The 22,699-nt window shown below is 36.5% G+C and overlaps 1 protein-coding gene across 3 annotated transcripts in view; it reads left to right on the top strand.

Annotated features, from left to right (window-relative positions):
- Positions 1-22,699, top strand: part of FSTL5 (follistatin like 5) — a 332,339-nt gene that overhangs the window by 88,076 nt on the left and 221,564 nt on the right. For all 3 annotated transcript variants that reach the window (XM_009677159.2, XM_009677155.2, XM_009677157.2), the window contains exon 4: positions 20,220-20,468. In XM_009677159.2, coding sequence (XP_009675454.2) covers positions 20,220-20,468 — 249 coding nt within the window. The remainder of the gene's footprint in view (positions 1-20,219; positions 20,469-22,699) is intronic.

The following is a 22,699-nucleotide window of genomic DNA, read 5'->3' as shown; positions in this document are numbered from 1 at the left end:
ATTAAAAAATATTAGCAAATAAGCATAGGATTAGAGAAATCATTTACTAGATATACTAAATATATGTTTTGACAGTTGTTTTTTCTTTCAAGTTTAATATGAACTTGGCTGTCTAAGAGTATTTTATCTTATTCAGCATGCATGGATTCAATACAGAACATATCTTACTTACTCCACTTTCATATCAGTGTAGATCGAATGATCTAGGAAGTATCACTCATGAGCTATATCTGTTAATGTCTGATTAAATTCAGGGTCTGTATTCTAAAATGCTATTTCCTTGACTTCAGTCAACAGAAATTGATTGAGGCACACAAAACACACAGCTTGAATTCTCATTCTTACAATCCTGAAGTTAAGCAAATGCTAAACTAAAATGATAAATAGTCCATTTATGGAAAAACAAACAAACAAACAAAACTCAAACCTTGAAAGTCTGCCAAGTTTGATCATTATCATTTGGTATTCTTTCTATGTTAGCTGCAGGAATCAAGACGGTATCACCACAACTTCAGATGGTGCAATTAACACTTTGCTCAACTCTTGAGAATATTCTGATTTCATGTCTTTGTTTTTTGCATGCAATTTGAATAATCTGCATAACCCTACATATACACTAATTTTCTAGTTGCTGTTGTTTTGTAAAAGTAATCTTCCATCAGCATAAAGACATAATGTTTTTTATAAATGGGCATATAAAAGTTGAGATTTGCATGCAGTAAGTACAAAGATAGACTGTGTTGATTAGAGAGAGTCACTGTACCTGTTAACAGCAGTCTTGGTTAATATTACATCATTAAACTGTTAAAAGCAGGCCATTACTGGCTGGCTCGGTAATAAGAGCTAAGACGAGTATGTTTAATTTCTTGAATACTCAGCAGGAAAACAGATAAAACATTTAAAACTTAAAAAATTAGGATGTCAAACAATTTCAAATATAATTCATTTTTAGTTTTATCAAGTATTTTACCTGGGAAAAACCTGTTTGGAAGATTTTTTCCCCAGAAATTGTTTTTCCCTTTGTTTGATTTTGGGTTTTTTTTGTTTAATGGTTTTTAGACTTATGAACTGAGATAGTAAATGGTGAAAAGAGAAAGTGTTAATTTTACAAGATCTCAAGCTGCTGACATTGTTGAATGTCTAATTCTGATTATTTGCGATCAAAACAAGATCAGCACAGACAAACAGAAAAGGCTACCAAAGACAGAAAATGCAGCTTCTGCCTCTGGGGATGTTTCATTTGCATGAGGTTGCTACGGAAACACATGAAGAACATGAACTTGTGAGCTGTTCTCATACCTGGCAAACTCCTATAGTTTTGGGGGGCTATTTAAAATATTGCTTTTAAGTCGTAGATTCATAGCAGTACTCATAGCAGGTAGAGTTGTCCTGAGCAGACTAACAAGGCTCTTCCTAGATAATAGTAAGAGATTATCTTCAAGAAGGAAAAAAAAAAAAAAAAAAAAAACGGAACAAAATCATTATGGTATTGATTTCCAGAAGTGTCTTAAATAAATAGTTCATCCGATTAAAAAAAAAAAAAAGGAAAAAGACCTAAAACTGATCATTGTCTCCCAAACATACATTTCATAAATAACTATTTATGAAATTATTTTTATTTACTATTACTATTACTAACTATTATTTTATTAATTCCCACACACAAGTTAAATGAAAAGTAGAATTACGCTACCGTCTGTGTTGGGAAGGACCTCAGAGCGACTGCGATAATGAGCAGATTAAGAAATTCATATTCTGTGTGGCCAGTGGTGGGTCATCACCCCAGCATCCATCAATTGAGTCTAAGGTCTCTGTGATAAGTTCTCTAGATATAGGAAAGTCTGAGTACTATTTTGCAGGTTTGGCAGAACATGAGCACATTCTCTGAGTTTAGATTTTGGGACCACAGATCACCGCGAAGGTTGCAATAGCAGTAAGGTTTGAATCACATCCTCAGACTTTAGATTTATAGTGTATGAAGCATTAGAACAAATTATTTATTGAACAGGAAAGCTTTCCATTTCTATTTTCATGGAAAAAATACAAGGCTATGAGAATAAGATGTTTTGAGGAAATGTGCCAACCTTTTACTGGGTTAAATTTTACTCCAAATTCAAACTCACCTCACAATAACTTTCTCACGGCAGTTGAAAATGTGTGGAACCCAAAATTAGAATAAATTACTTAATGAAAGTAATTTATGGGATAGTATATCTCCATGTGTCTCTCAAAAAATCAGTTTGACTTGATCATGTTGCAGAATCAGCAGATTAGATAGATAGATAATTTTTGCTTGTTGAGTTAATCTGTGACACTTCTGTCAGTGATATCTTATTGTTAGGATAGGTGTCCTCTCAAAAATGCTCCTTCAAGAAGGGAAAGATGGGCTGGAAAAGATTAATCGGGGAGAGTGGGAGGGAATAGGGAGAGTGGGGCAAGAAATATGTTGAGTTAAACTCTTGTACATTGGAACAGAACACAAACTCAAATGAAATCACTCCTTTCTAATAAATATAAGATATGTTGGAAAAAGTCATATATATTTAGGAATATTCTTTACACTGACTATCACATTCAGGTGGAAAATTAACAGCAGATATAAAGGAAATAAATAACATTATTATTAAGTAATAGGTTTTCCATTTATTTTTCAAGAAATGTGTACAGGAGCTCCAGAGAGCTTTACACACAAAAATACATTAGCCATCATTTTCCTATTTTCTAGAAACTCTAACACCAACAGAATGCTGTGAAATTCCTTTCTGAATACCTGAGTAACAATACTAATTAAGCTGCCATTTAGCTTTGGTTGGACGTTCAAGAAATGGTGCAGATTAAATTCTGTATAAAATAATGAATGGGTTTAAAGAAACATTTAAAAGAGAGTTTGTGCTAGCCAACATGATTGTAAGTAGATGACATCCTAAATTTTTCAGAAGTAACTATGGCAATACATGAATTAAACTAATTTAAAAGAAGTACATACGCTATCCTATTCCCATTTGTATCTTCCTCATTTTTCCTAAAACTTAATATTGTACCACTTCTTCATCTGCTCTCAGATTGAAAGCAGGCTGTAAAATAAGTTCTGCCATGCCAGAAAATATCCATAGCATTATATGAATGTTACCTTTTAATGTAGTAATCAAAAGAAAATAATACTGTTTTCAGTTATTCTCTGTGTGTGAGCATAAAAATATAGTGTAAAGGTATAACTGGCTTTGGAAAACTTAAGCAAGTTAACTGGGTCATTCCAGTAAATCTGAAATAATTAGTCAAGTCACACAGATCTCAATTAGATTTCTTTGCCAGATTTCAAACTGTTGTAAATTCAAAGATCAGCTGGTAGCCCTTAAGTACAGAGAAAAAAATATATGCATTGCAATTTCAGTCATTTAAATAAACTAATTTTGATAAAAATAATTGCAACAATTTAGTTACAAAGTAGTAGTAACTTGAAAAGTATTTATAATAAACTGTCCTTCTGTTTTAATTAATAACTCGAGTTGTCAAATATAAATGTATTTGAAAGTTTATGCACTATAGTAGCTAGAACTCTGAAGCACTTGACAGTGATTCAGTGTTTGTGCTTTCCATAGCAGTTTAATCTTTCTCCATTTTAAGATGGGGAAAAATGCAGCAACTGAAACAGAGGTGTGGCAATTATGAATCAGCGTTGATGTTCTTGTAGCCAGTACTCTGTTGAACAGTAGTTTAAAACCATACTGTCTGCATGTTTAAGTTTGTGTACATTTAATTCTATAGCTGATATTTCAGAAATGCTTAATGATTGTCTGTTACTACAGGCTTAGCTTAATTCCCATGTAGCAATGCTGGGGGCTTTTATCTGTTTCTAGTATTATCCGACAAAAAATAGTATTTTTTCCATTTTTATGGAAAGGACAATTTGTCACTGGATCAGAAGTTATATTAGATATTACAAAAAATATGACAGTTGAAATATCTGGCTGGAATTGCTCTTCTGTTGAAAGCTAAATACTTTCTCATATATAAGCGCTTCCTTATAAATCTTGATTTTCCACTATGTTGGAGATAGGGCTCTTGTATTTTGACTTTAACTTGCTTTGACGTATTTATTAAGGAACAGAAAGAATAAAAAAATTGATTCTATAATGAAATATTTCTAACAAAGAGTATCAGACTTATAAAACTTGTGGTTTAGCAGTCTGTAATCTTTTTTTAGGAATTATATATCACAGAAATATCATTAGTGCAGTGTGGAAACTGCTTATGTTTTTAGTAGCTGCAGGTACTCAGTAATGAGTAGACAGATGAATACATACATTTAGATTTAATTTTAAATAGACTGCTTGTGTTAACTATTGCATTTATAATTTTTTCAGAAAGGAATATTCTTATGTAGTCTTCACGTCATATGTCAAGATGAAGCATTTTTGATACTTCACCTTTTCAGTATTTTTTTCCTTTTTATGGAACACTATTCTCTCCAAATAGAGGATAAGCAAATCTTTTTGCTGGCACAGTCTAGCCGTTAGGAGGTTTCCTGAGAATTGTAGATGCTTTGGGTTAACAGTAATTCCTTCAGATAATAACTTTTGCTAAATATATATCGCTGATAGGATCAGTCCTGCTCTGAGAAAAGCATATATACAGTGTACACACACCTTTCTACACATCACTTTACGAAGAACTTTGAAAAGTAGGATTAAGTCATGAAAATTCTAGTCTATTTGAGATGAAGATTTTCATTCCAACAATGTCCAGAGGCAAATGATGTAGCTTTATCATGTATATGTCCATTCTTAGTAAAGACATTCTTTTAAAGACTTCTTTTTGCTTTCTCTAAAACATCCTTTTCGGATATGTCATACCTATGGGGAATGACACATTTTGCTCGTTTTCCTCTTTTTCTGAAATCCAGATTCACATGGATTGTGACGTATCTTTGAGAACGATATTCTTTTGTTACAAAAAATAATGGATCAAGTCTGATGTGTAATTCTGAATTTACTTTTTATTGTTCTTGCCAGGAAGAGGATCACTGAGAAACAACATCCTATGCTGAACAATCCATGGCAGTTTTTCTTTTTTTATGTACTTGGTCTTCATCTATTACTAGAAATACTTGATGACTAGAAATATCTGATTGAGTTAGTGGATAAGATTTCGTGTCTCCTTTGCATTTACCCTTACATGATGTGTCAGAAGCTTTACTAGATTTTTACGGTAAACTGAGCAGTTCCATAAATGAATAATAATTTTCAGTGTAGCAGCTTCAAGCAGGTATCTACATTCTGTGATAGATGGTAGTCTTCTGCTGATGTAAATAGAATTTGTAAATAGAATTTACAAATGAATGTCTGTAGATGCTGATGCAGATGTAATTTGTTGAAAAGGTCTTGCTTATTCTGGGTCTTATGCAAAGATGGACACAGTCTCTAAACTGAGGTATGATACGTGGGTGCTGTGTTTTGCTCTTGTTCTTTCTGACTGTGAAGTTTAGAGGAGGCTCTTACCCACCTTACTATCCCTTGCGCTATTATGTTTCATGAGTTTATGTTCCACACAGCTGATGGAAAGGAGATGGAATAGATTACGCTTTTAGTACTTGACTCAAAGAGATTGAAGTAGAAATTCTGTCTATAAAGCTTGTCCTCCTATTCTTCTAGATACAGGTTTCCCTAAAAAATTGCAGTGATTGATGGTTTAGAAGTTATTGTGAGATTATGTTTTTTACCTATGCAGTTTTATTTTTGTCTTTTCTTTGATTTTATTTTTTCTCTCCTCCTTTCCCCCTTCCTCATTTTCTTGCTGGATATACTAATGCCTACAAAGTGCCAGCACGAGTTAAGCTCTCACACTGTGTTCCTTACTAACAACTTGAAATAAATGGACAATGTCAACTTTACTAGGAGCAAATGTTTCTAATCGCTAAAATTGAAAATGCTTGACATTTCTTTCTTAGCTTTCCCTGAACAGTAATGATTCTGCACTTTAATCATATGGTTGAAATGGTTCAATGTCTGTGCTACTTTTTCTAGTAGAGATCTTTGGGGAAAGGAGCAGAAAACAGTCACAGCTCTCTTCTGCAGAGAGGGCTTCAAACTGTTTTAAAATACGTTGTTACAATAAGTTATACATCAGAATTGTATAATAACTGCATTACGCTATGCTAATTTGTACCACGTATAGTTGAATGATCTGTCTGGTGCCAGCTACTTAGTCAGAGGATAAGTTAAAATTTCTGTTTATAATGTTGTTTGATACATGAGTGTATTTAATCCCAGTGAAAGTCACGTATGTCTATGGAGGAAACAATCGTCTTTTAAGTACATAGTGTTAATTCAAAATTGCCAAATCTATTCTTGGTATGAAAAGTTAACATAGAGGAGCCGTTAATATCCTGGGTGAGACTGTACTTATTACCTTAGTTCTTGAGGCCAAATCCTAACAGCTTTACGGATTTTTAACTAAGCCCTCACTGAAAGGGAAATTCCAGTCAATAATTTAACTGAGAGTTTTGCTTGGTTTGATCAATGCCTCTAAAGCTAATTAGTTTGTTTTTTTAAATAGCAAGTGAACAATACTTGAGCTGTTTTGTCTGACGGAAGGCTAAGCCAAGCCTTTGGGATTTTCAGCAAGTTATATTTCAAATAAATGTTAAAACGTGTGAAAGGTTGTTCAAACTATGACCTTTTCAAAACTGCAGTAATTGTGATGCACATTTCTTGCTATTACTTGGTGACATTGGGTAGCACAGTTGGCAGAACATAGGATTGCCTGCTGTGGGGCTATTGAAAAGCAATCAACCATTTGAATACTGGTTCATCTAACTGTACTGAGACAAATGTGTCATTTCTCACTTTGTTTCAGAGGATACGTTGGTCGCCTCTGGTCTGACATAACTGAATAACATGTATTTTTTTAAAAGACAAGATAATATATGAGAATTAAAAATACAGATAATGTTAGGTACAACTAAGGATTTGTGTAAACATAGTAAATTGCTGGCTTGAAACTGCTATTTACATATAGGCCCAGCAGTGCTTATTCCAGATCTGTTCAAGCTGTTTGTTTCAGCCTGTGTATGCTTTCCACTTCTCCTCTACAAAGCAAGTAGCATGTCTTGAGCTCGCAGATTAATTTACCCCGTTTAATGACCAAATGCAAGAGAAATGACCAGTGAAGGGCGCTTTTATGAGGCTTAGTATATTGCCAGAAGCTTGCCTCGTAGCAGTGACAGACTTTGCCAGCGCCGTCCTATTTAGCCCTCAGGAGCCTGTGAACAGCCCCAGCCAGCTCCATTGTTCTGCCTGAAGGAAGCCGCACGCCCCTGGCCTATGAGGTTGCCTGCAAGGACCCTGCTGTTTGTGCCCTGGGCGCAGGGCCAGAGTATTGCCATGTGGCATGTCGGTGGCAACACAGGTTTCATTTGTGGCAGAAATCTAAACAGGGCACTGCCCTGGAGAAAAGGCTGCACGGTATAGTTGCTGCAGCCCTTTTCTGATGCTCTGAAATCAGCAGCAGATGCTTAATGGCCCTGCAAGGGCAGGTGAGGAAGTTTGTAGAGGGAAGTATCCACCGAAAGCCTTCCCTAGGACAGCAGAAACCGAGGCCGGGCAGCTGCTAAGCCGTCTGCCCTGGGGTGGGGAAACCACCCGCAGGTGTCTCCGAGGAGCTGGGGAACCCTGTGCCCTGGGGAATCCGGACACCCCATAAACCCTGACAGCAGGTGACCCGTGACCGCTGTGGCCGGGCGGGTGCTGGAGCCGCTCAGCGCCGAGGGGCAGGTGCGCGGGGGCGGAGGGAGGGAGGGAGGGAGGCCAGGCAGGTGTCCACCAGCAGGAGCAGGGCAGAGCGGCTGAAGGCAGAGCCGCACGGAGCTGGGTAGAGCCTTTTACCTAATTAGCAGATGATTTTGTCCATGGCCAGCTGGGGTTGCACTTTTCACCTCTTTTTCGAGGTGATTTGCCCTCCTCTCTCCTTTTTGATTCAGGCTGAGGAGGTACAATATGATTTTCCTCTTTTTCTGGGGAAGCAGGTTCCTGTGAAGTTTGCCTTAGGCAGCCGCGAGTGCTGGTGAGAGGGAGGAGGGTTCAGATGGGAGTAGTTGCTAAGTTTTGCTGGTTTTGACCAACGCTGCTTCTGGGAGTTTCAGTATTTCAGGTTAATAGTGATGTGTGCATCACGTCTTGAATCTTACAGGATTTTTCTTCTTCTTATGCTCACTGGAGTTTTCTCTATGTATTTTTTGTTTTCTTAGTGTGAGGTTTTCCTCCCTTTTTGTTCCTAATCTATACCTTTCTAGGAGAATAAGAAAGTTACTTTATTTGAACACATAAGGCAGGCATTCTTCTGAGTATATTTAGCCTGGCTTTCAAAGGGGAAAAAAAGATGTGCAGTCATAGTGTCTGTGTTTATTTCTGTCAGTCATTCCTTCCACAATAATACTGAGCCTACCAGAATATTTCAGTCAAATTTTATGGAAGTACGAGGAGAAGTATTTGGAGCCCAGAAATGAGTGGTTTTCGTTTTGGGAGGAGGTATGGAGAGAAGGAGACAGACAAAAGTCAATTGTGGGCATAGGTAAAATAAGCAGTTGTGTAAAGTACTCGATCTTACTGATGCTGAAAGGAACCATGGTCCAGAAAATTAATGATCAGCCATAACTAAAACTCAGTCACCCCTACAGGTGGGAGCGGGGCTGGAGGATGTGTGCTGACGGTGCCGGTAGGTGGAGGTGGTGGATGCTGCCAGCCGCAGCCGCCACCAGTGCTGCCGTTTTTGTGGATGCTGCTTGAGGAGAGTTCCCCCCCATCCCACCTGGACTCGATCCCTGCCTTGTCTGGGGCAGGGACAGGCTCTTCCCTTGCTCCCTTTTCCTACTCACCCAGCAGCAGAATGAGAGAAAAGAGATCCTTGTCCCAAACAGATGCCTATGAAATATTTTTGATCCCTCTCTCTTTTTCTCGCAGCTTGTCTTTGCCCTCAAATGCAAAAACAAATTTCAGTTTTGCTGCCCTCTCTGAGGAACATCAAAGAAATTCAATTACTGCTCTCAATGGCAGCTAGGGCCAGCAAAACTCCTTTGCCGCCATATTTGCTGAAGCAGCAGCTGGCTAACAAACACCTGTGATCTGTAACTCAAAAGCAGGCACAGAGTATTTTGTCTGTTGCCTGGTAGGGTGGTCAGAAAATGACTAAAGAACAGATTAGGAAATTTGTGAGACAATTCTGCGTCAAAATCCAACTTATTTCTGTGAATTTCCATAGTTGTTCAAGAGTACAGTTTATAAGTTTCGTAGCTCCTTTCTCCCTAGCATGAAAGACCTTGATATTGCACTTGCAAGGGATATGTTGTTGAAGGCAATTGCTTGAGAGGACTGTTAAGAGGAACCTTCCCTGGTATGGAAGTAGGACTAGCTCAGTCTTGTTCTGGCTTCTTCAAAGCTGTTTTACGTTTCTAGTGATGAAAACCTCCTGGGAGGGAGAATGATATTCTAACAGAAGTTTACTTCTGCCCCTTAAACTTTTAAAGAGGTCTGATTCTGCTGTACTACAATTTCACAATGTTAACCATTACATAACAGAAGATACTTACTTGAAGTAAGCCTTGCTTTGTTTTATCTCTGTGCAATTGTTATCTTGAACTCTGTAATTTGAATCCTACACTGTGGTTTAAAACCGTCCCTCACTCTGTATCCATTCATTTGCATAACTCGATGTATATGCAAGCGTTTTGGTGTGGCGAAGTAGAGTGATGTAGCATATTAGTGCCCCTATATTGTAGCAGTCTTTGAAGTTCGTTTAGATCTTGTCTTGTTGCATTTACCTTAACGCTACAGAGCGATAGAGTCCCTCAGCTTTGTTTGTGAAGTTTGTTCAGTGGAAGTCCTACTTTCAGGAAAAAATCTTCATCTTGCATGTTGGCCTGAGAGAAGTCATAACTGAGATGGCCTCCGGTACAATGTCTCTGGCTATAGCTTCTATGCAAATCAGTAGCCTTCCCCCCCACCTCGGCAGAACAGAGGACACAGAGAGGAGTTTGTGCCTTCTCTTCTCCACGTCAGGTCTCTGCTACTGCCCTTTCTCTCTGTGATGAGAACACCTCTGTGCTTCCACTGCCTGCCATAGCAATCTTTGCTTTATTAATTACTTCTTGGGAGGCAACTTGTTAGGTTTTTGTGAACAGGCTCTATTGTCACTTATCTGGGTACTTTTTCACCATTATGAATGGATGACTAGTTCAGGTGGCATTTCTCTATTTTGCACATAATCATTTTGTTCAGTTTCTCTCTGACTGTGTTGCAGTTGCTTCTATAACCATTTTACGTTGTTGTCAAAGACTATATCATTCTGGAGTTGTCCTGTCTTCCCAGAGCTTTGTTTCTTCAGACATGTGACATGACAAATCTTACTCCTTTCTCCTCTGCAAAATTTTAATTAGAGGAAAAAAGTGGCTTTTTGCTCTATCAAGGGAAATGAGCTTTAGACCCGATTATTGCAACTTTGGAATTTTTATTGTTAACTGTTAGCAACAGGGACAAAATGCTGCTGTCCAAATAATTTTTTCACAGCCATGATTTCTTGCCATAGCTCCCCGTTCCTTTTGAGTCCTTCTACTATTGCTTGTAGAAAAAGAACTTTGGAATGCATTGGATACAAATGATTTTTCTTTTTTGTGCTTAAACTTAAGCATCTAGATGCATTAATAAAATGATGAAATAGAACTCAAGGACCATTTTACTCTGAGAAGAATGTGAGATTGTGCTACTTTTCAGGCTGATCTTTAAATGTTCAGGTTTCAAAGGCGAATTTTGGAACTCTGGTGTTTTTCTTTCCACTTTTATGAGCTTTATTTTATGAAGTAGTTTGTGGTATGAAAGATTATTTAAATTGAGGCTGTCTTAGAATGGTTAAGAATAAATCAGTTGCAAATAAATAAATATGAATAAAAATGGAGCACAAAATGATATTTTCTGTCCCTGTAAGCATTTGAAAGAAATGCTTATGTGTTTGTACATAATTTATGGAAGACATGCATTAATTAAAAATTACTTTGCATCCAAATCCATGAATGGACTACAAGGGTTTTTTTTTGTTTTGTTTTGTTTTTTTTAAGTAAGTCTTCCCCTAGGTGACCATAACCTGGAGGATCTACCTCTTCCTGCCCTGTGTTTTCTCCTCCCCCCCCACCCCAGTCTGAAAAGCCTGAAACAGAAGTTGCTAGTATGCTGGCTGAAAGCTTGACGAAGTTGGTTAGTTAGGAACTCAGATAATTTAGAGCCCAGTAGTTAAAACTGTATTGTCTGCTAAAATTTAGGCTCACAAACTGAACTAAAAAAAGTATCTATTTATTCCCCCCCCCAGCCTTAAATTCAGAAGATTTTATTTTTCTTTCCCCTTTCCATCTCTTTGTCCTTCCTTCCTTCTCTTCCCTGATGAGGTCTGATTTGAGGGGGAAAAAAATGCTACAGTTTAATATCCATGCATATGTTATGGTATGGCACTATAATAAGACTTTTAGAATATATATTGATAAGGGGAGAATTTAAAATTCTTTACCTCTTTAGTTTATCAAAATATGTACTGTTGGTCATGTTGTTATGGTCAAATTATTTGTAACTTTCACTTGATTTCAAGTTATCCACTCATTTTTATTTTTAAATTTTCTCCACTCCCAAAATATTCCCAAATAAAATCAAAAAAGCCAAATTACTCAAGTTTTCATACCGAGGGTGCTGGATCATGGGGTAATGCAGGTTTAGTCCCTTGGGCAGTACATGCAATTACAAGCTGTTCTTTCTAGTGATTTTCAAATTTGTGTAAAAACTTCTGTTAAAGTATCACAGCTTAGAAAAAGAAAAGAAGTCTAGAACTTTTAAAATATTTATGAGCAAATACTCACTGCTGAGGTCATGCGCAGTGTTAATGCCTTGATTAAATCCGGAAAGACTGGGTAAGTGGTCATCAGTCTTGCTCCTCCCCCATGACGCTTCTGTTTTGTGTGGCACTTAAGGCTACACTGAGCGCTCACCAGCATTAGGACTACAGTATTGATTAGGCCATGCATAAATAATATAATGAACAAAAATATGGCTTTAAAGCTGAGACTGACAGAATCTGTAAAATCCATTTAAAAAAAAAAGAGGGGAAGTGACCCTAAAAATCAGCATCAGTTATTTTTACACAAAGTATTCCATATCTTGTCTCCCAGAATAGCTGCCACCTTATTTTAAATGTCATATAGATAATGCTCTAAGTTATGACAGAGCCATGAATGCAAACCACGTTATTAGGGAAGAAAGAAGTCAGAGTGTGCAGTTGTGTTATTTCCTAGGCAGAGGGATGAGCCTGGAGCGAGCAATCAACATAGAAAAAGGCTTTTTGCATTCCATCCTCGGGCAAACTGCAGAATGTGGTGATTCACTTTCTCATAAATTTCCAAAGGTTCCTCATGCAATGTTTTTCTAAACTGATTACTTTAGAAGAAAAAGTGGGTATTCCTGTGATCCTTTTGCATGCTAAAATATCTGCATAATTCCCAAGTGTACGTGATGGAAACATGACCTAAAACTTGCTCAACTCTGAACACTGTTGAACTGTCCTTGTAGCTAAGAAACACATGTGAGGAATGTTAAGTGACAGTTTGAAGTTATATTTATTATAATTTATTTTTTGTAAAATAAAAGCATAGAATTTTCACTTTCTCCAATTTTTTAAGTAAAAGCCCTTTTCACTTCATTTCTTATTTCATTTTATGTCTCTGAATTCAGAGTTTCAGTTTCAAGAGAATCTGAAAAGTGTATGATGGCTGTTTTGGTTGTCCTAGGTGTAATACATTTTTCATGAAGTTTCTTCAAATGTGACTTCTTATGGCTGTGATCATTTAAACATATCCTGATGTATTGGCATGCACTTTCAAACTGAACAAAGGGCATTTTGTTCTCCATAGTACTATACACCATCTAAGAATGCATAGATATAATACTTTTTGACTGAACAGGCAGAGTGCACTAGCTTAGCTAATACAGGTACATACTTTTATTATAACTGTGTTTGTACCGTTTGGCAAAAGCGACTTGCCTACTTTCATATATGCAATATCAATTAAGATGCTGTAGAAAGATGGCATTCAGAGGTGTGTTATTTTTCTCCTTGATGTATTTGTTCTCACTCTTTTCTAGTATTAAATTTGTTTAGCTGTAATTTTTTTTCTACTAAGTTACTGAAAAGTACAGGAACCCAATACAGGAGCCCAAATACAGGAACCAAGTTCATCCCAGACTAGCCTACTGTCTGAATCAAAATGTTTAGATAGAAGAGTTACGTTTGGAAAAGTTGTGGGCTTTCTGTGTGTGTGTTTTCCCTTTACTTATGTATTTATTTATTTATCCAAAGCAGGATGGGGGTTAGTTTTGAATGGGTGCTGTACCCTAAACAATGGTGGACCCTCAGGTGTATCTGCACTGGCATTATCAAGTCATTCCCCTGCTCCCGACCTTCCATTATCACTTTGTCAGCAGTACAGATTCATGGATACAGATTCATTCCAGATAGGCAAAGCAATAGTGGAGATTTCCTGAGAGTTACTGGAATAGTCAGATGTTTTACATATAGGCTGCAAGTCACAGTCCCTATGGGCTTAAAAGATGGTTTATTGTATGGTAATGAGAAGATTCCTGTAGCTGTATTTCCAAATAAGAAGATACTGTATTCCAAGATTAATATTATTGCTTCCTAAGGATAGTGCTGTCTAAGGGGTATTCCTACCTAACCTCTTCTACAATAAGGTCAAAGGGATTTTGCCAAGTTGTAATGATTCTCGTAAGTTGTGTTGGAACAGTGGAAAGCAGCACAAGTTTTTTTTGTTGTTTGAGGTCTATTTTTGCATTGAATATTCATTCTTCCTACTGTGACACAGACAGAAAGTGTTGTAGGTAGGGCTAGTCAGCAGGCAATATCATGCTGGGGTTTGTTCTTGTTGGTTCCCCCCTCTCCCCCCCTTCCTTTTGGTCAATCTACAGCATTGTAGGGTCAATGACTGTTACGCCTTAGTGAAAAGCATATTAGTAAAGAGCCCTGAGTAATCCTGCAATACATCTACCAGTCAGAACAAAGACTTTAAGTCTGTCCTTCCTGCCCCCTCCCTTTCCCCCTTTGGACTGTTTATTCATGCTTAAATGCTGCTGGAATCCTTTTAAGGTCCTGCACCATATTTAGAAATCCCAGTTTGATATTCTAACCAAATACAATGGACTGGACCAACAACGAAGCTGTACTTTCCTTCCCTTTCTGAAATAAATCTTGATATGATTACAAAAGCTGTTTATAATTATAGATTGTTACCTCTATATTTTTTCCTCTTAGAAATGAACTAAAACTGGAAAACTCTGTCTAGATAAAATGAAAAGGTTATTAAACTTTGTTCTATCATCATATTTGGGTCAAACATCTTGCCTTTTTTTTCCAACTTTGACAACAAAACGTTGATGTTTTTATCCATAGCTAATAAATGCCCCTTATTAAGGATTTTCAAAATATCTGGTACCTCCTTTGTTTCAATTGCTTTTTCTTCTGTGAATTAGAAGTCTAATTTTCCTTATATTGCATGTATATTTCCCCCAAAATTTAAAGAGTAACATAAATAACTGTGGAAAAACTTGACTCAGTAGTACTTACAAATAGTACTTTGTGCTAATTTCTTTTCCTTTCTTGAAAAAATATTCATTCATGGCCCTTACTGCTACAATACTTTTCTCAGATGAAAGAAAAATCTAAGAATGTGATATGTAATCTGTATCTTTTTCACTAAATTTGTTTTGATCCTACATAAAAAAGGTAATGAATACTCTAACTGGTGCATGATCAACTCCATGCCATTATATATAAGCTTGACTTCTGTTGAAGGTGTTACAGTTTTTAGGTTTATGTGGCACCCGCCTTTTCAAAAATATTTTTATTCATGTTTAAATCCATTTATTTTTATTTCCTTATCTATTTAGTATTTACCGGTTTGTTTACATTTTCAGAATCTCGTGCATTTTTTTGTTCAGTTTTATTTTGAAGTTATATTTGTGAACATTGAACATCGCTTGATTTGTGGCGTGTGTGTGTGGATTCCCCCTCCCCCCCTTTCTTTTTTCCTCTCTCTATGAAAGATCTGGTAACCGCTACTTGGTGGACTTAAGAAAAACAGTTTAAGTCTTTATTCTTAATGTACTGTAAAACCCATTCACTTGAAACACTGTGCATAGCTACCCCCTTTCCATGGGAAGTATTAGAAGATCTGTAAGTTCTGATATTAAAAACTACACAAAACAACACTGCTGCGTTTTGAAGATATGCTGAGGGCGTTCAATAATAGCTGAACTTCAGGTAAAGACTGTACCTGAAGGTGGAACCCTATCTGTACTGAAGTTGATGGAATTTTACTATTGACTTCAACAGGAAGAGTTATGCAGTGTTACATGCAAATATATATTATATTGGGATATTTAACAGTATGAAATCAAGACTGTTATAAAACATTTTATAGCAAAGTAATACAATTTTACATTAATACAAACTTGTATATTTATTGATGTACACAATTGTTACTGAGGTATAATACCAATATTATAAATATTGATATACTATGCAAGCCATTCTCCTTCATCTGAAAGCATCTGTTTTGCATTCAGGCACCAGATTCAATTATAGTACTAAAATGAAGTCCTGAGTGAAGTCTCAAATCAGTTTTTATTTCCACTGTAATACGCACATTGTTGAGTCACCACACATCCTGCAATCATTCATTACAGTTGTCAGTCTGAGATCTTTATCTTCCAATTCAGAAAGCAGAAATAATAATAATTTATAGACTTTGAGCTCAAACTACAATAATTATTTTGCTTTGAGGAATTTTGTAATGTGTCTGTGTGACCTATTTCGTAAAGTACTCCCAGGCATTGAAAGACTTACTTAACTTTATTTGGGGTTGGTGGTAGTAGAAGAAACTTGGATTTACGTGAAGTTTTTATTGGTTAATGTCTGTTGCCTACATATATGCCTATGTATGATGATACATTGACACAAGGAGTAAGATTTTTTTTTTAATATATATATATACACACACACACATCTATATATATAATTTTTTTTCTTACAGCTTATAGAAAACTTATTTTGAATTGGGTTTGCAGGCTCCAAGTCAGTCTAATGCTTTTGAAAATTGTACCCACCAACACCAACCTGGCCTAATCTTTTTCATGCATAGGTATAAAGCATCACTGTGATGCAGGTATGTCAGATGTTATTTCTGGGGTAAATACACAGACTTCTTAACTCTGTGCTCCAATTGTTATAAAATAATACAGCAAAAGGATTTCTCACACTAGAGCTAAATTTCCTGGTAACTTGCTTTATGTAGTAGGCTTGTCTGCAGAAAACAGTAGGATTTATGGTGTACAAGACAGCAAAGAATGAAAGTAGTATTGTCTTGGGTCAGACTGTAGACTTAAAAGTGACAAGAAAAAAGTGACAAGAATTTACTTCTGCCATGGAACTGAGGGGGGGGAAATCCTAGATTCTCAATGGATAGAAGGAACAAGTGTGTCAAGTTGTAGTATTTGCATATTTACTCTTCACTGAAGAAAATCATTTTAATACTACCAAGTTATTCATTACCATTTGTTTCTTCCCAATTTTTCTCTTGATGTGGGACAGCCAAGTATTGCTCAGCTTGTCTGTGAGGACTAGGAGAGTATTGCAAGAAATTAGAGAACTACGAATTTATAAGATCTGGGGATCAAATTTCTTATTTGTTCTGGAGCTTAGGAATGAACAGCAAGAGGCTAAAATGAAGCAGCTCTAAAAGGCTATGTCTGTTCCCATATTTGGAGATGTTACCTGTTATTTAATACTTCCCTTTTATGCAATTATGGTATCCAATCACCTACATAATTGAAGCATGCCAATTAGCATTTCTGTTTTTCATTTCACCCTTTTTACCTGACAAAGGAGTGACTGCATCTATGGCAGCTGACATGGAAACTGAGGCTGTACTAAAGAAATACCACTGTATGCTTAAGTTTTCCCTTTTACGTAGAGATCTGCTGCTGACCACAGGCAAAGGCAGGATACTGAGCTAAGCGGATTCCACATCTGATCCACTGTCACTATTCTTATGTTTTAGGTGATGCAAGTTGTCCAAATAGGTGATTCTTATGTCCTGCCTGCACAATCCTCCTCTACTGTAGAGGGGGAATAGGAGCTAGGTCAGGGGAGGCTGGAAAGCCAGACAGTGATTACTGTAAAAGGTGATCGTTTTCACCAGCGGCAGTTAAACTCCGCCACCACCTGCTGAATGGAGGCGGAGGCAGTGGCAAATCCCAATCCCTGTGGCTTTTTATCCTGTTCACTGTCCTTTTTCTGTTTCTGCTATTATTCCTGCCCACAGACGAATGTTACCTCACCTTTCCATTACTTTCCTGTTTTACATGGCAGCAGCACAGATAGTGTTGAAAGTGGAGAGATAAGTTTGGTAACGTGGACAATCCGCTGTCATGTTCCAGGCGCAGAGGGAAGTTGGAAGACGTGGCCAGCAGGAGCAAAGCAACTCTTTCACCTCTACTAACTTCTATATAATGTATTTAACAAAGGCATGATTTACTATGAAATGCTCTTTGTGAAGAGTAAATTGTGTTGTTACTGAATGTTGCTGTTAATTACAGTTAATTTAGCATGTAACAACTGAAAGTATGCCTAGTCATAACCAGACTAAATCTGTTTGATTTCAGGCTGAACTATGTTATGCGTTAGTCAAGTAGGTTACAAGCTACCCTTTTAGATCTTAAATACATTAAGTACACTTTGTTTAATTGTGCCAAATGTACCTGGAATCTGTATATTTGCATGTGATATAGACCATGTCATTAATTCCTAGAGAATGACTAATCTTCTAATCTAATTCTAATCCGGATTACTCATTTCACAAATCCAAAGTAAGATTCTGTACTGTAGATATTCACTGTATCCACTGTTTTCACATGACTGATATTCTCTGTAAGACCTACTTGATGTGCAAAACTGCAGCTATCTTTACAAAGGCTTTTATGTTTTGTTTGGGACTTCTGGGGTAAGCAAAATAGAATAGACCTATTGTGCAGGTAAGATCAACTGTAGTATACAGTTATACTTGTAGATAAATGCATCCTGAGTGTATTGGATTCCCTGTCCAGGCAAAAAATAACAGACTTCTGCATATGCGATGGCTATTTGTTAGGCCAGATTAGTTCTCCACCTTGAGTGGTAAGCATCTAGGGCAGAAGCGCATTATCTGTCGCTGAACAATGTTTCTGGATAGAAAATGAGATGCAGAAGCAGTTGAATAACCGTATTCTTTCCTGAAGGGTTTTTTTCTGTGGTTCTGGCTTTTCTGAAAGAACTGGGTGATTAAAGTGAATATGGTGTTTTTTTGTTTAGTTAGTTTTTTTTTAATCACAAATTTGGTTCAATTAATCTGAATATTCAGTAGAGATAAAGAAACAGATAATAAAGGTCTTACTGCATTTATGATGAATATTGTACTTCATTAAAAAAGGAAAAATCTGAGTTCCTGTGTCAAAATTTCCTCAAAGCCCTCCTTTCTCACACTGTCTTCTTTACTTATCTTTTTGGTCCATTAGTATATGATATTATTTTGAGGCCTGGGCTTGAAAATATTTTCGTGTTTTTTTAAGTACCTCTAGCAGCAAATATTACTGACACTGTGAATCTAATATTCAGGCAAAAAAGGGAACAGATAGTAAAATACTGGGGCAGAGTATAATTTGACAATCTTAAAACATAGCAGAAAAGGATCATCTGGCAGACTAGATAAGTGTGATAGGATACCTGACTAGTGAAACAGGGCAACAAATGGAAAGCAAATACATTCAAAGTGAGAATGAGGATGTGGAAAGATGAGAAACATAATGGAGGGCAACAGAAAAATAAGAGGGTGAGGGTTTTTTGACTGTTGTTTTGTGGGGATGGCGGAAGGGGTTAAAAAGGTATAGAAGTGGGTAGGGGAAGAACATTAGCCAGAATTGAGCTTCTTAGGATATGAGGACTCTTGAAAAAATACTCTGAAGCTTCACCGCTTCTTTTTATTGCCTTATACTTTGCCTTGTGTATGCATCTCATTCAGTATTTTAAAGAAAAATGCCAGAACTGTTTTTCATTCCTTGATTCTGAAGTTGTGCTTTTAGTGTCTGCACCTACAAAAATAATATTTCAGGATAGCATGGGACATCTGGAGTTGGTGAAGAATTTCATTGTGGGAGACCAGCCAAGGGGGGAACAAGGATCCGCAACTGTACAGATGGTTAACGTATTTTGTTTGGTTTTTTTTTCCCCCCTGTAATGTAAACTCTTACTACAAACTGTATGTAGACTGGTTTATCACGAACAGGACTGTGGCCGGGAATGGTAGATTTCTGCCAGTCCTTTACCTGCCCTGGTTCCCAGCTTCTTGAAATAACAGAACTGAGAGTACCGCAATGTAAAATCATGACAAACAGATCCTTATGATCGCAGTGTACTTAATGGCATTATACCTTTGCTTCCATAACATGCTTATCTCTTCTTTTGTTGCACTGTGTTACACTATGTCATTTTGTTCCACATTATATCACTCTAGTAGTATTTATATTTATAAAAGTGCCAGCATTTGTATTATTTTTGTATTTAAGTAAGCCTGCTTCTATAAGAAACTTGTTTGGCTGGGGGAGAGGTTTTGGCAGAATTTTACTTAGTTATAATGCTTTCTATCTCATTTTGCTTCTACTCATTTCTGTTCTCCATTGGTTCATGCTTTAGAACTATTTTTCCCCTACCTGCCATTTCTGCAGAGTAGATGCTAAGCGTCACTAATAATTACTTCTGCTTTAGGACAAGCCATCTCTTTTGTAAATACCTAAAACACTCACCTACCCAAACAGCCACTTGGAGTGGGTAAAACTGAATCAGTTCAGTAAAACAACATTGTCTGTTTTGATACTTTAATACACGCAGTCAATTGTACTATTAGAATTACGATTTTCTCATTGCATTTCCCCAATCCATTAAGTTCATAAGACAGTTTTTTATTGCAAGGACTAACATAGTCTTAGAGTACCTACTTCTGCTTAAAAAGAAAGTCTTTGGGTGAGATTTTATATAAAATTTGTCAGATGCTTTACATACCATTTGAGTCTTTTGACTTTCTTCTGCAGGTTATGTGGGTCAAGATGACCATATTGGATCATGTGAAAACAAGTACTGTGGTCTGGGTAGACACTGCGTTGTGAATGGGGAGACTGGCCAAGCTGAATGTCTCTGCATGGAGCATTGCAAGCCACATTTCAAGCCTGTATGTGGTTCTGATGGTGAATACTATGGAAACCATTGTGAAGTGCACAGGGCAGCCTGCCTGAAAAAGCAAAAGGTCACCATTGTGCACAATGAAGATTGCTTCTTCAAAGGTAGGGGTATCTGGACGATATCTTGTGCGCTTTCATCAAGTATATGTTTTCAAGCAGTTCAATTAAAGCTCTGTAGAGGCTGCACTGAGAGTGTGGTGTTGAAGTTGAGGAATTGTTGATCAGCAGCTTGTTCATGCCTAGATGGGTCTTGCTTACCGGGCAGTGAAGAATTTAATTATATGTTTGCCATAGCATCGAGATTTAGCTCGTTTTTAGTCTACTAATGCTGAGAGATGCTAGCCTGAATACTGAGAGGTGTACCTCATGTTAAGCAGCTTATCGTACTGAAGATATCAGCAATTGCAAGTGCACACCTTGTAGGTTTCTGGATCTTGGCCAATACAGACCTTGATTAAACATGTTTATGAGTACTTCCACAGATTTGTGATGTTTTTTTACTGGTTAAAACAGACAGATGGCTTTGAGGCAAAACTGTTTTAAAATAAGGCCATTTTTAATGAGTCTACTCAGGGGTCAAAGTAATTTATATTCTTTTTAATGACTGTCTTATTTTTGTTAACATTTTTATGTGTGTGAATATAGTTGCGTTCTCCGTAATAGCAAACCTAAACTACTCAGTAAGTCAACAATTTGCTTGAACGTTATATTAAAACATCACAGGACAGGATCAAGTCTACTAAAATTACTGAATTAAACTACATAGTTTGCTAACTACTAAAATTACTGTGAAGAACACTTCTATTAAATGAAATGAAATTCACTTTTGTAGGGAATGCTTCATTTAAGCTGAATATACCAATTTAAATGAAAACTAATATAAAAAGCCTGAAGAGTTTGTGATTTTGTTGATTGTATTATGGCATAAAGTTGTTGAGAATTTTAACAGTTGTCAAATTTTAATTTTTCACTGAACTGAAGGTCTAGAAATAGTTCTTAAAATGAAAAGTTGGGTGGTTTTTTTGCTTGTTTGTTTTTTTTTTTGTAATCAAATGCAAGCATCCTAACTTATGCACAAATATATCTCTTTATCGTGAAGAAAAGTTTTGGTAGTAAAAAAAAATGCCTATTCAAAACAAAAAGTTCATCTTCTTCTTATTCCTCAAGAACTTCATTTAAGAAAAAGTTTTTTTACAATACTTGCACAATGGGGATTACACAATTCTTTTCTGTTGAATAGATGGGGAAAATGCCACAGTGAAGTGGCTCTCTTCCTTTAACCTCCACCAATAGACATGTTAAGTTCTGCAAGCACATCAAAATATGTATTAAGGGATAGTTTTTTAGACCAATAAAACCAAGCGGGGTTCATAGATTCAAAACAAAATAAAAACCCTCTTCTATATTAGGAAATATATACTTATAGCAAAAGCTTTAGCTTTTTTGTAGCTATAGTAAAGCTTTAAATACAGTTGAAATTAAATGTGGAGACTTAATAGAAAATGCAATTGTAAGCAAGTAGCTTGTGTTCTGAGGCAGCGCAAAATTATAACTTGATTTTAGAATTCAAGCGTATGGAGCTTATGGAACTGGTTTGTACAGTAATAAATGTGGATCCTTCCACCTCATCTCCAGAGTCGTAATCTTTTTTTTTTTATTTTTCAATGAAGTATTATGTTTTCCTACATAGACTAAAACTAATCAAAAAAAACTAGAACATGGAACGCTCAGCAACTTTTTGTTACAGCTGGTACAGTACTCTGATACAATAAATGACAGTAACAACACAAAGATATTTAAAATTACGGAGCTAATTTCAGTTCTTTTGTATGCGATGTATGCTATAAATAAAGTCAGAGTGTGTTTGTGGAAAAACGATAGTGTTATTTTTTGGAGAGGGAGGCAAAAGCAGTTAAGAGAGCCATTTACTCAAATGGAAAGTGAGACTGTAGTTTAGCTAGGAATATTAAATAAATGCTGCCAGAAATTCTTTTAGCTCATCTTTGTGTTTTAAACTCACCTTATCAGTCTCACGTGTATTGTAGTGTATGAGGATGAACATCTTCAACGATACTCACCTTTAGCCACTTTAATTATAAAGTGCTGGATTAGCAAAGCAGGTTTCTCCTTTAGTCAGTGACAATGTTCAGAAAGTGGTTAGGACAGCCAAATGAATTGCCCTGAGTTGCTGTCTGAAAACTCTGCTTTCTTTACCAAGATACTGAAATCTTCTAACTTGAGCACTTTATCTGGGTGCCTTAAGTTAAACAGTATAAAATATTTTCCTTTCTCTCCAGTCTTTCTCATCTCAAATCCCCATACTGGGTTAATTT

Source organism: Struthio camelus, chromosome 4, assembly GCF_040807025.1.
Source record: "Struthio camelus isolate bStrCam1 chromosome 4, bStrCam1.hap1, whole genome shotgun sequence".
Classification (NCBI taxonomy): domain Eukaryota; kingdom Metazoa; phylum Chordata; class Aves; order Struthioniformes; family Struthionidae; genus Struthio; species Struthio camelus.
This window is presented reverse-complemented; position numbering and strand designations above follow the sequence as displayed.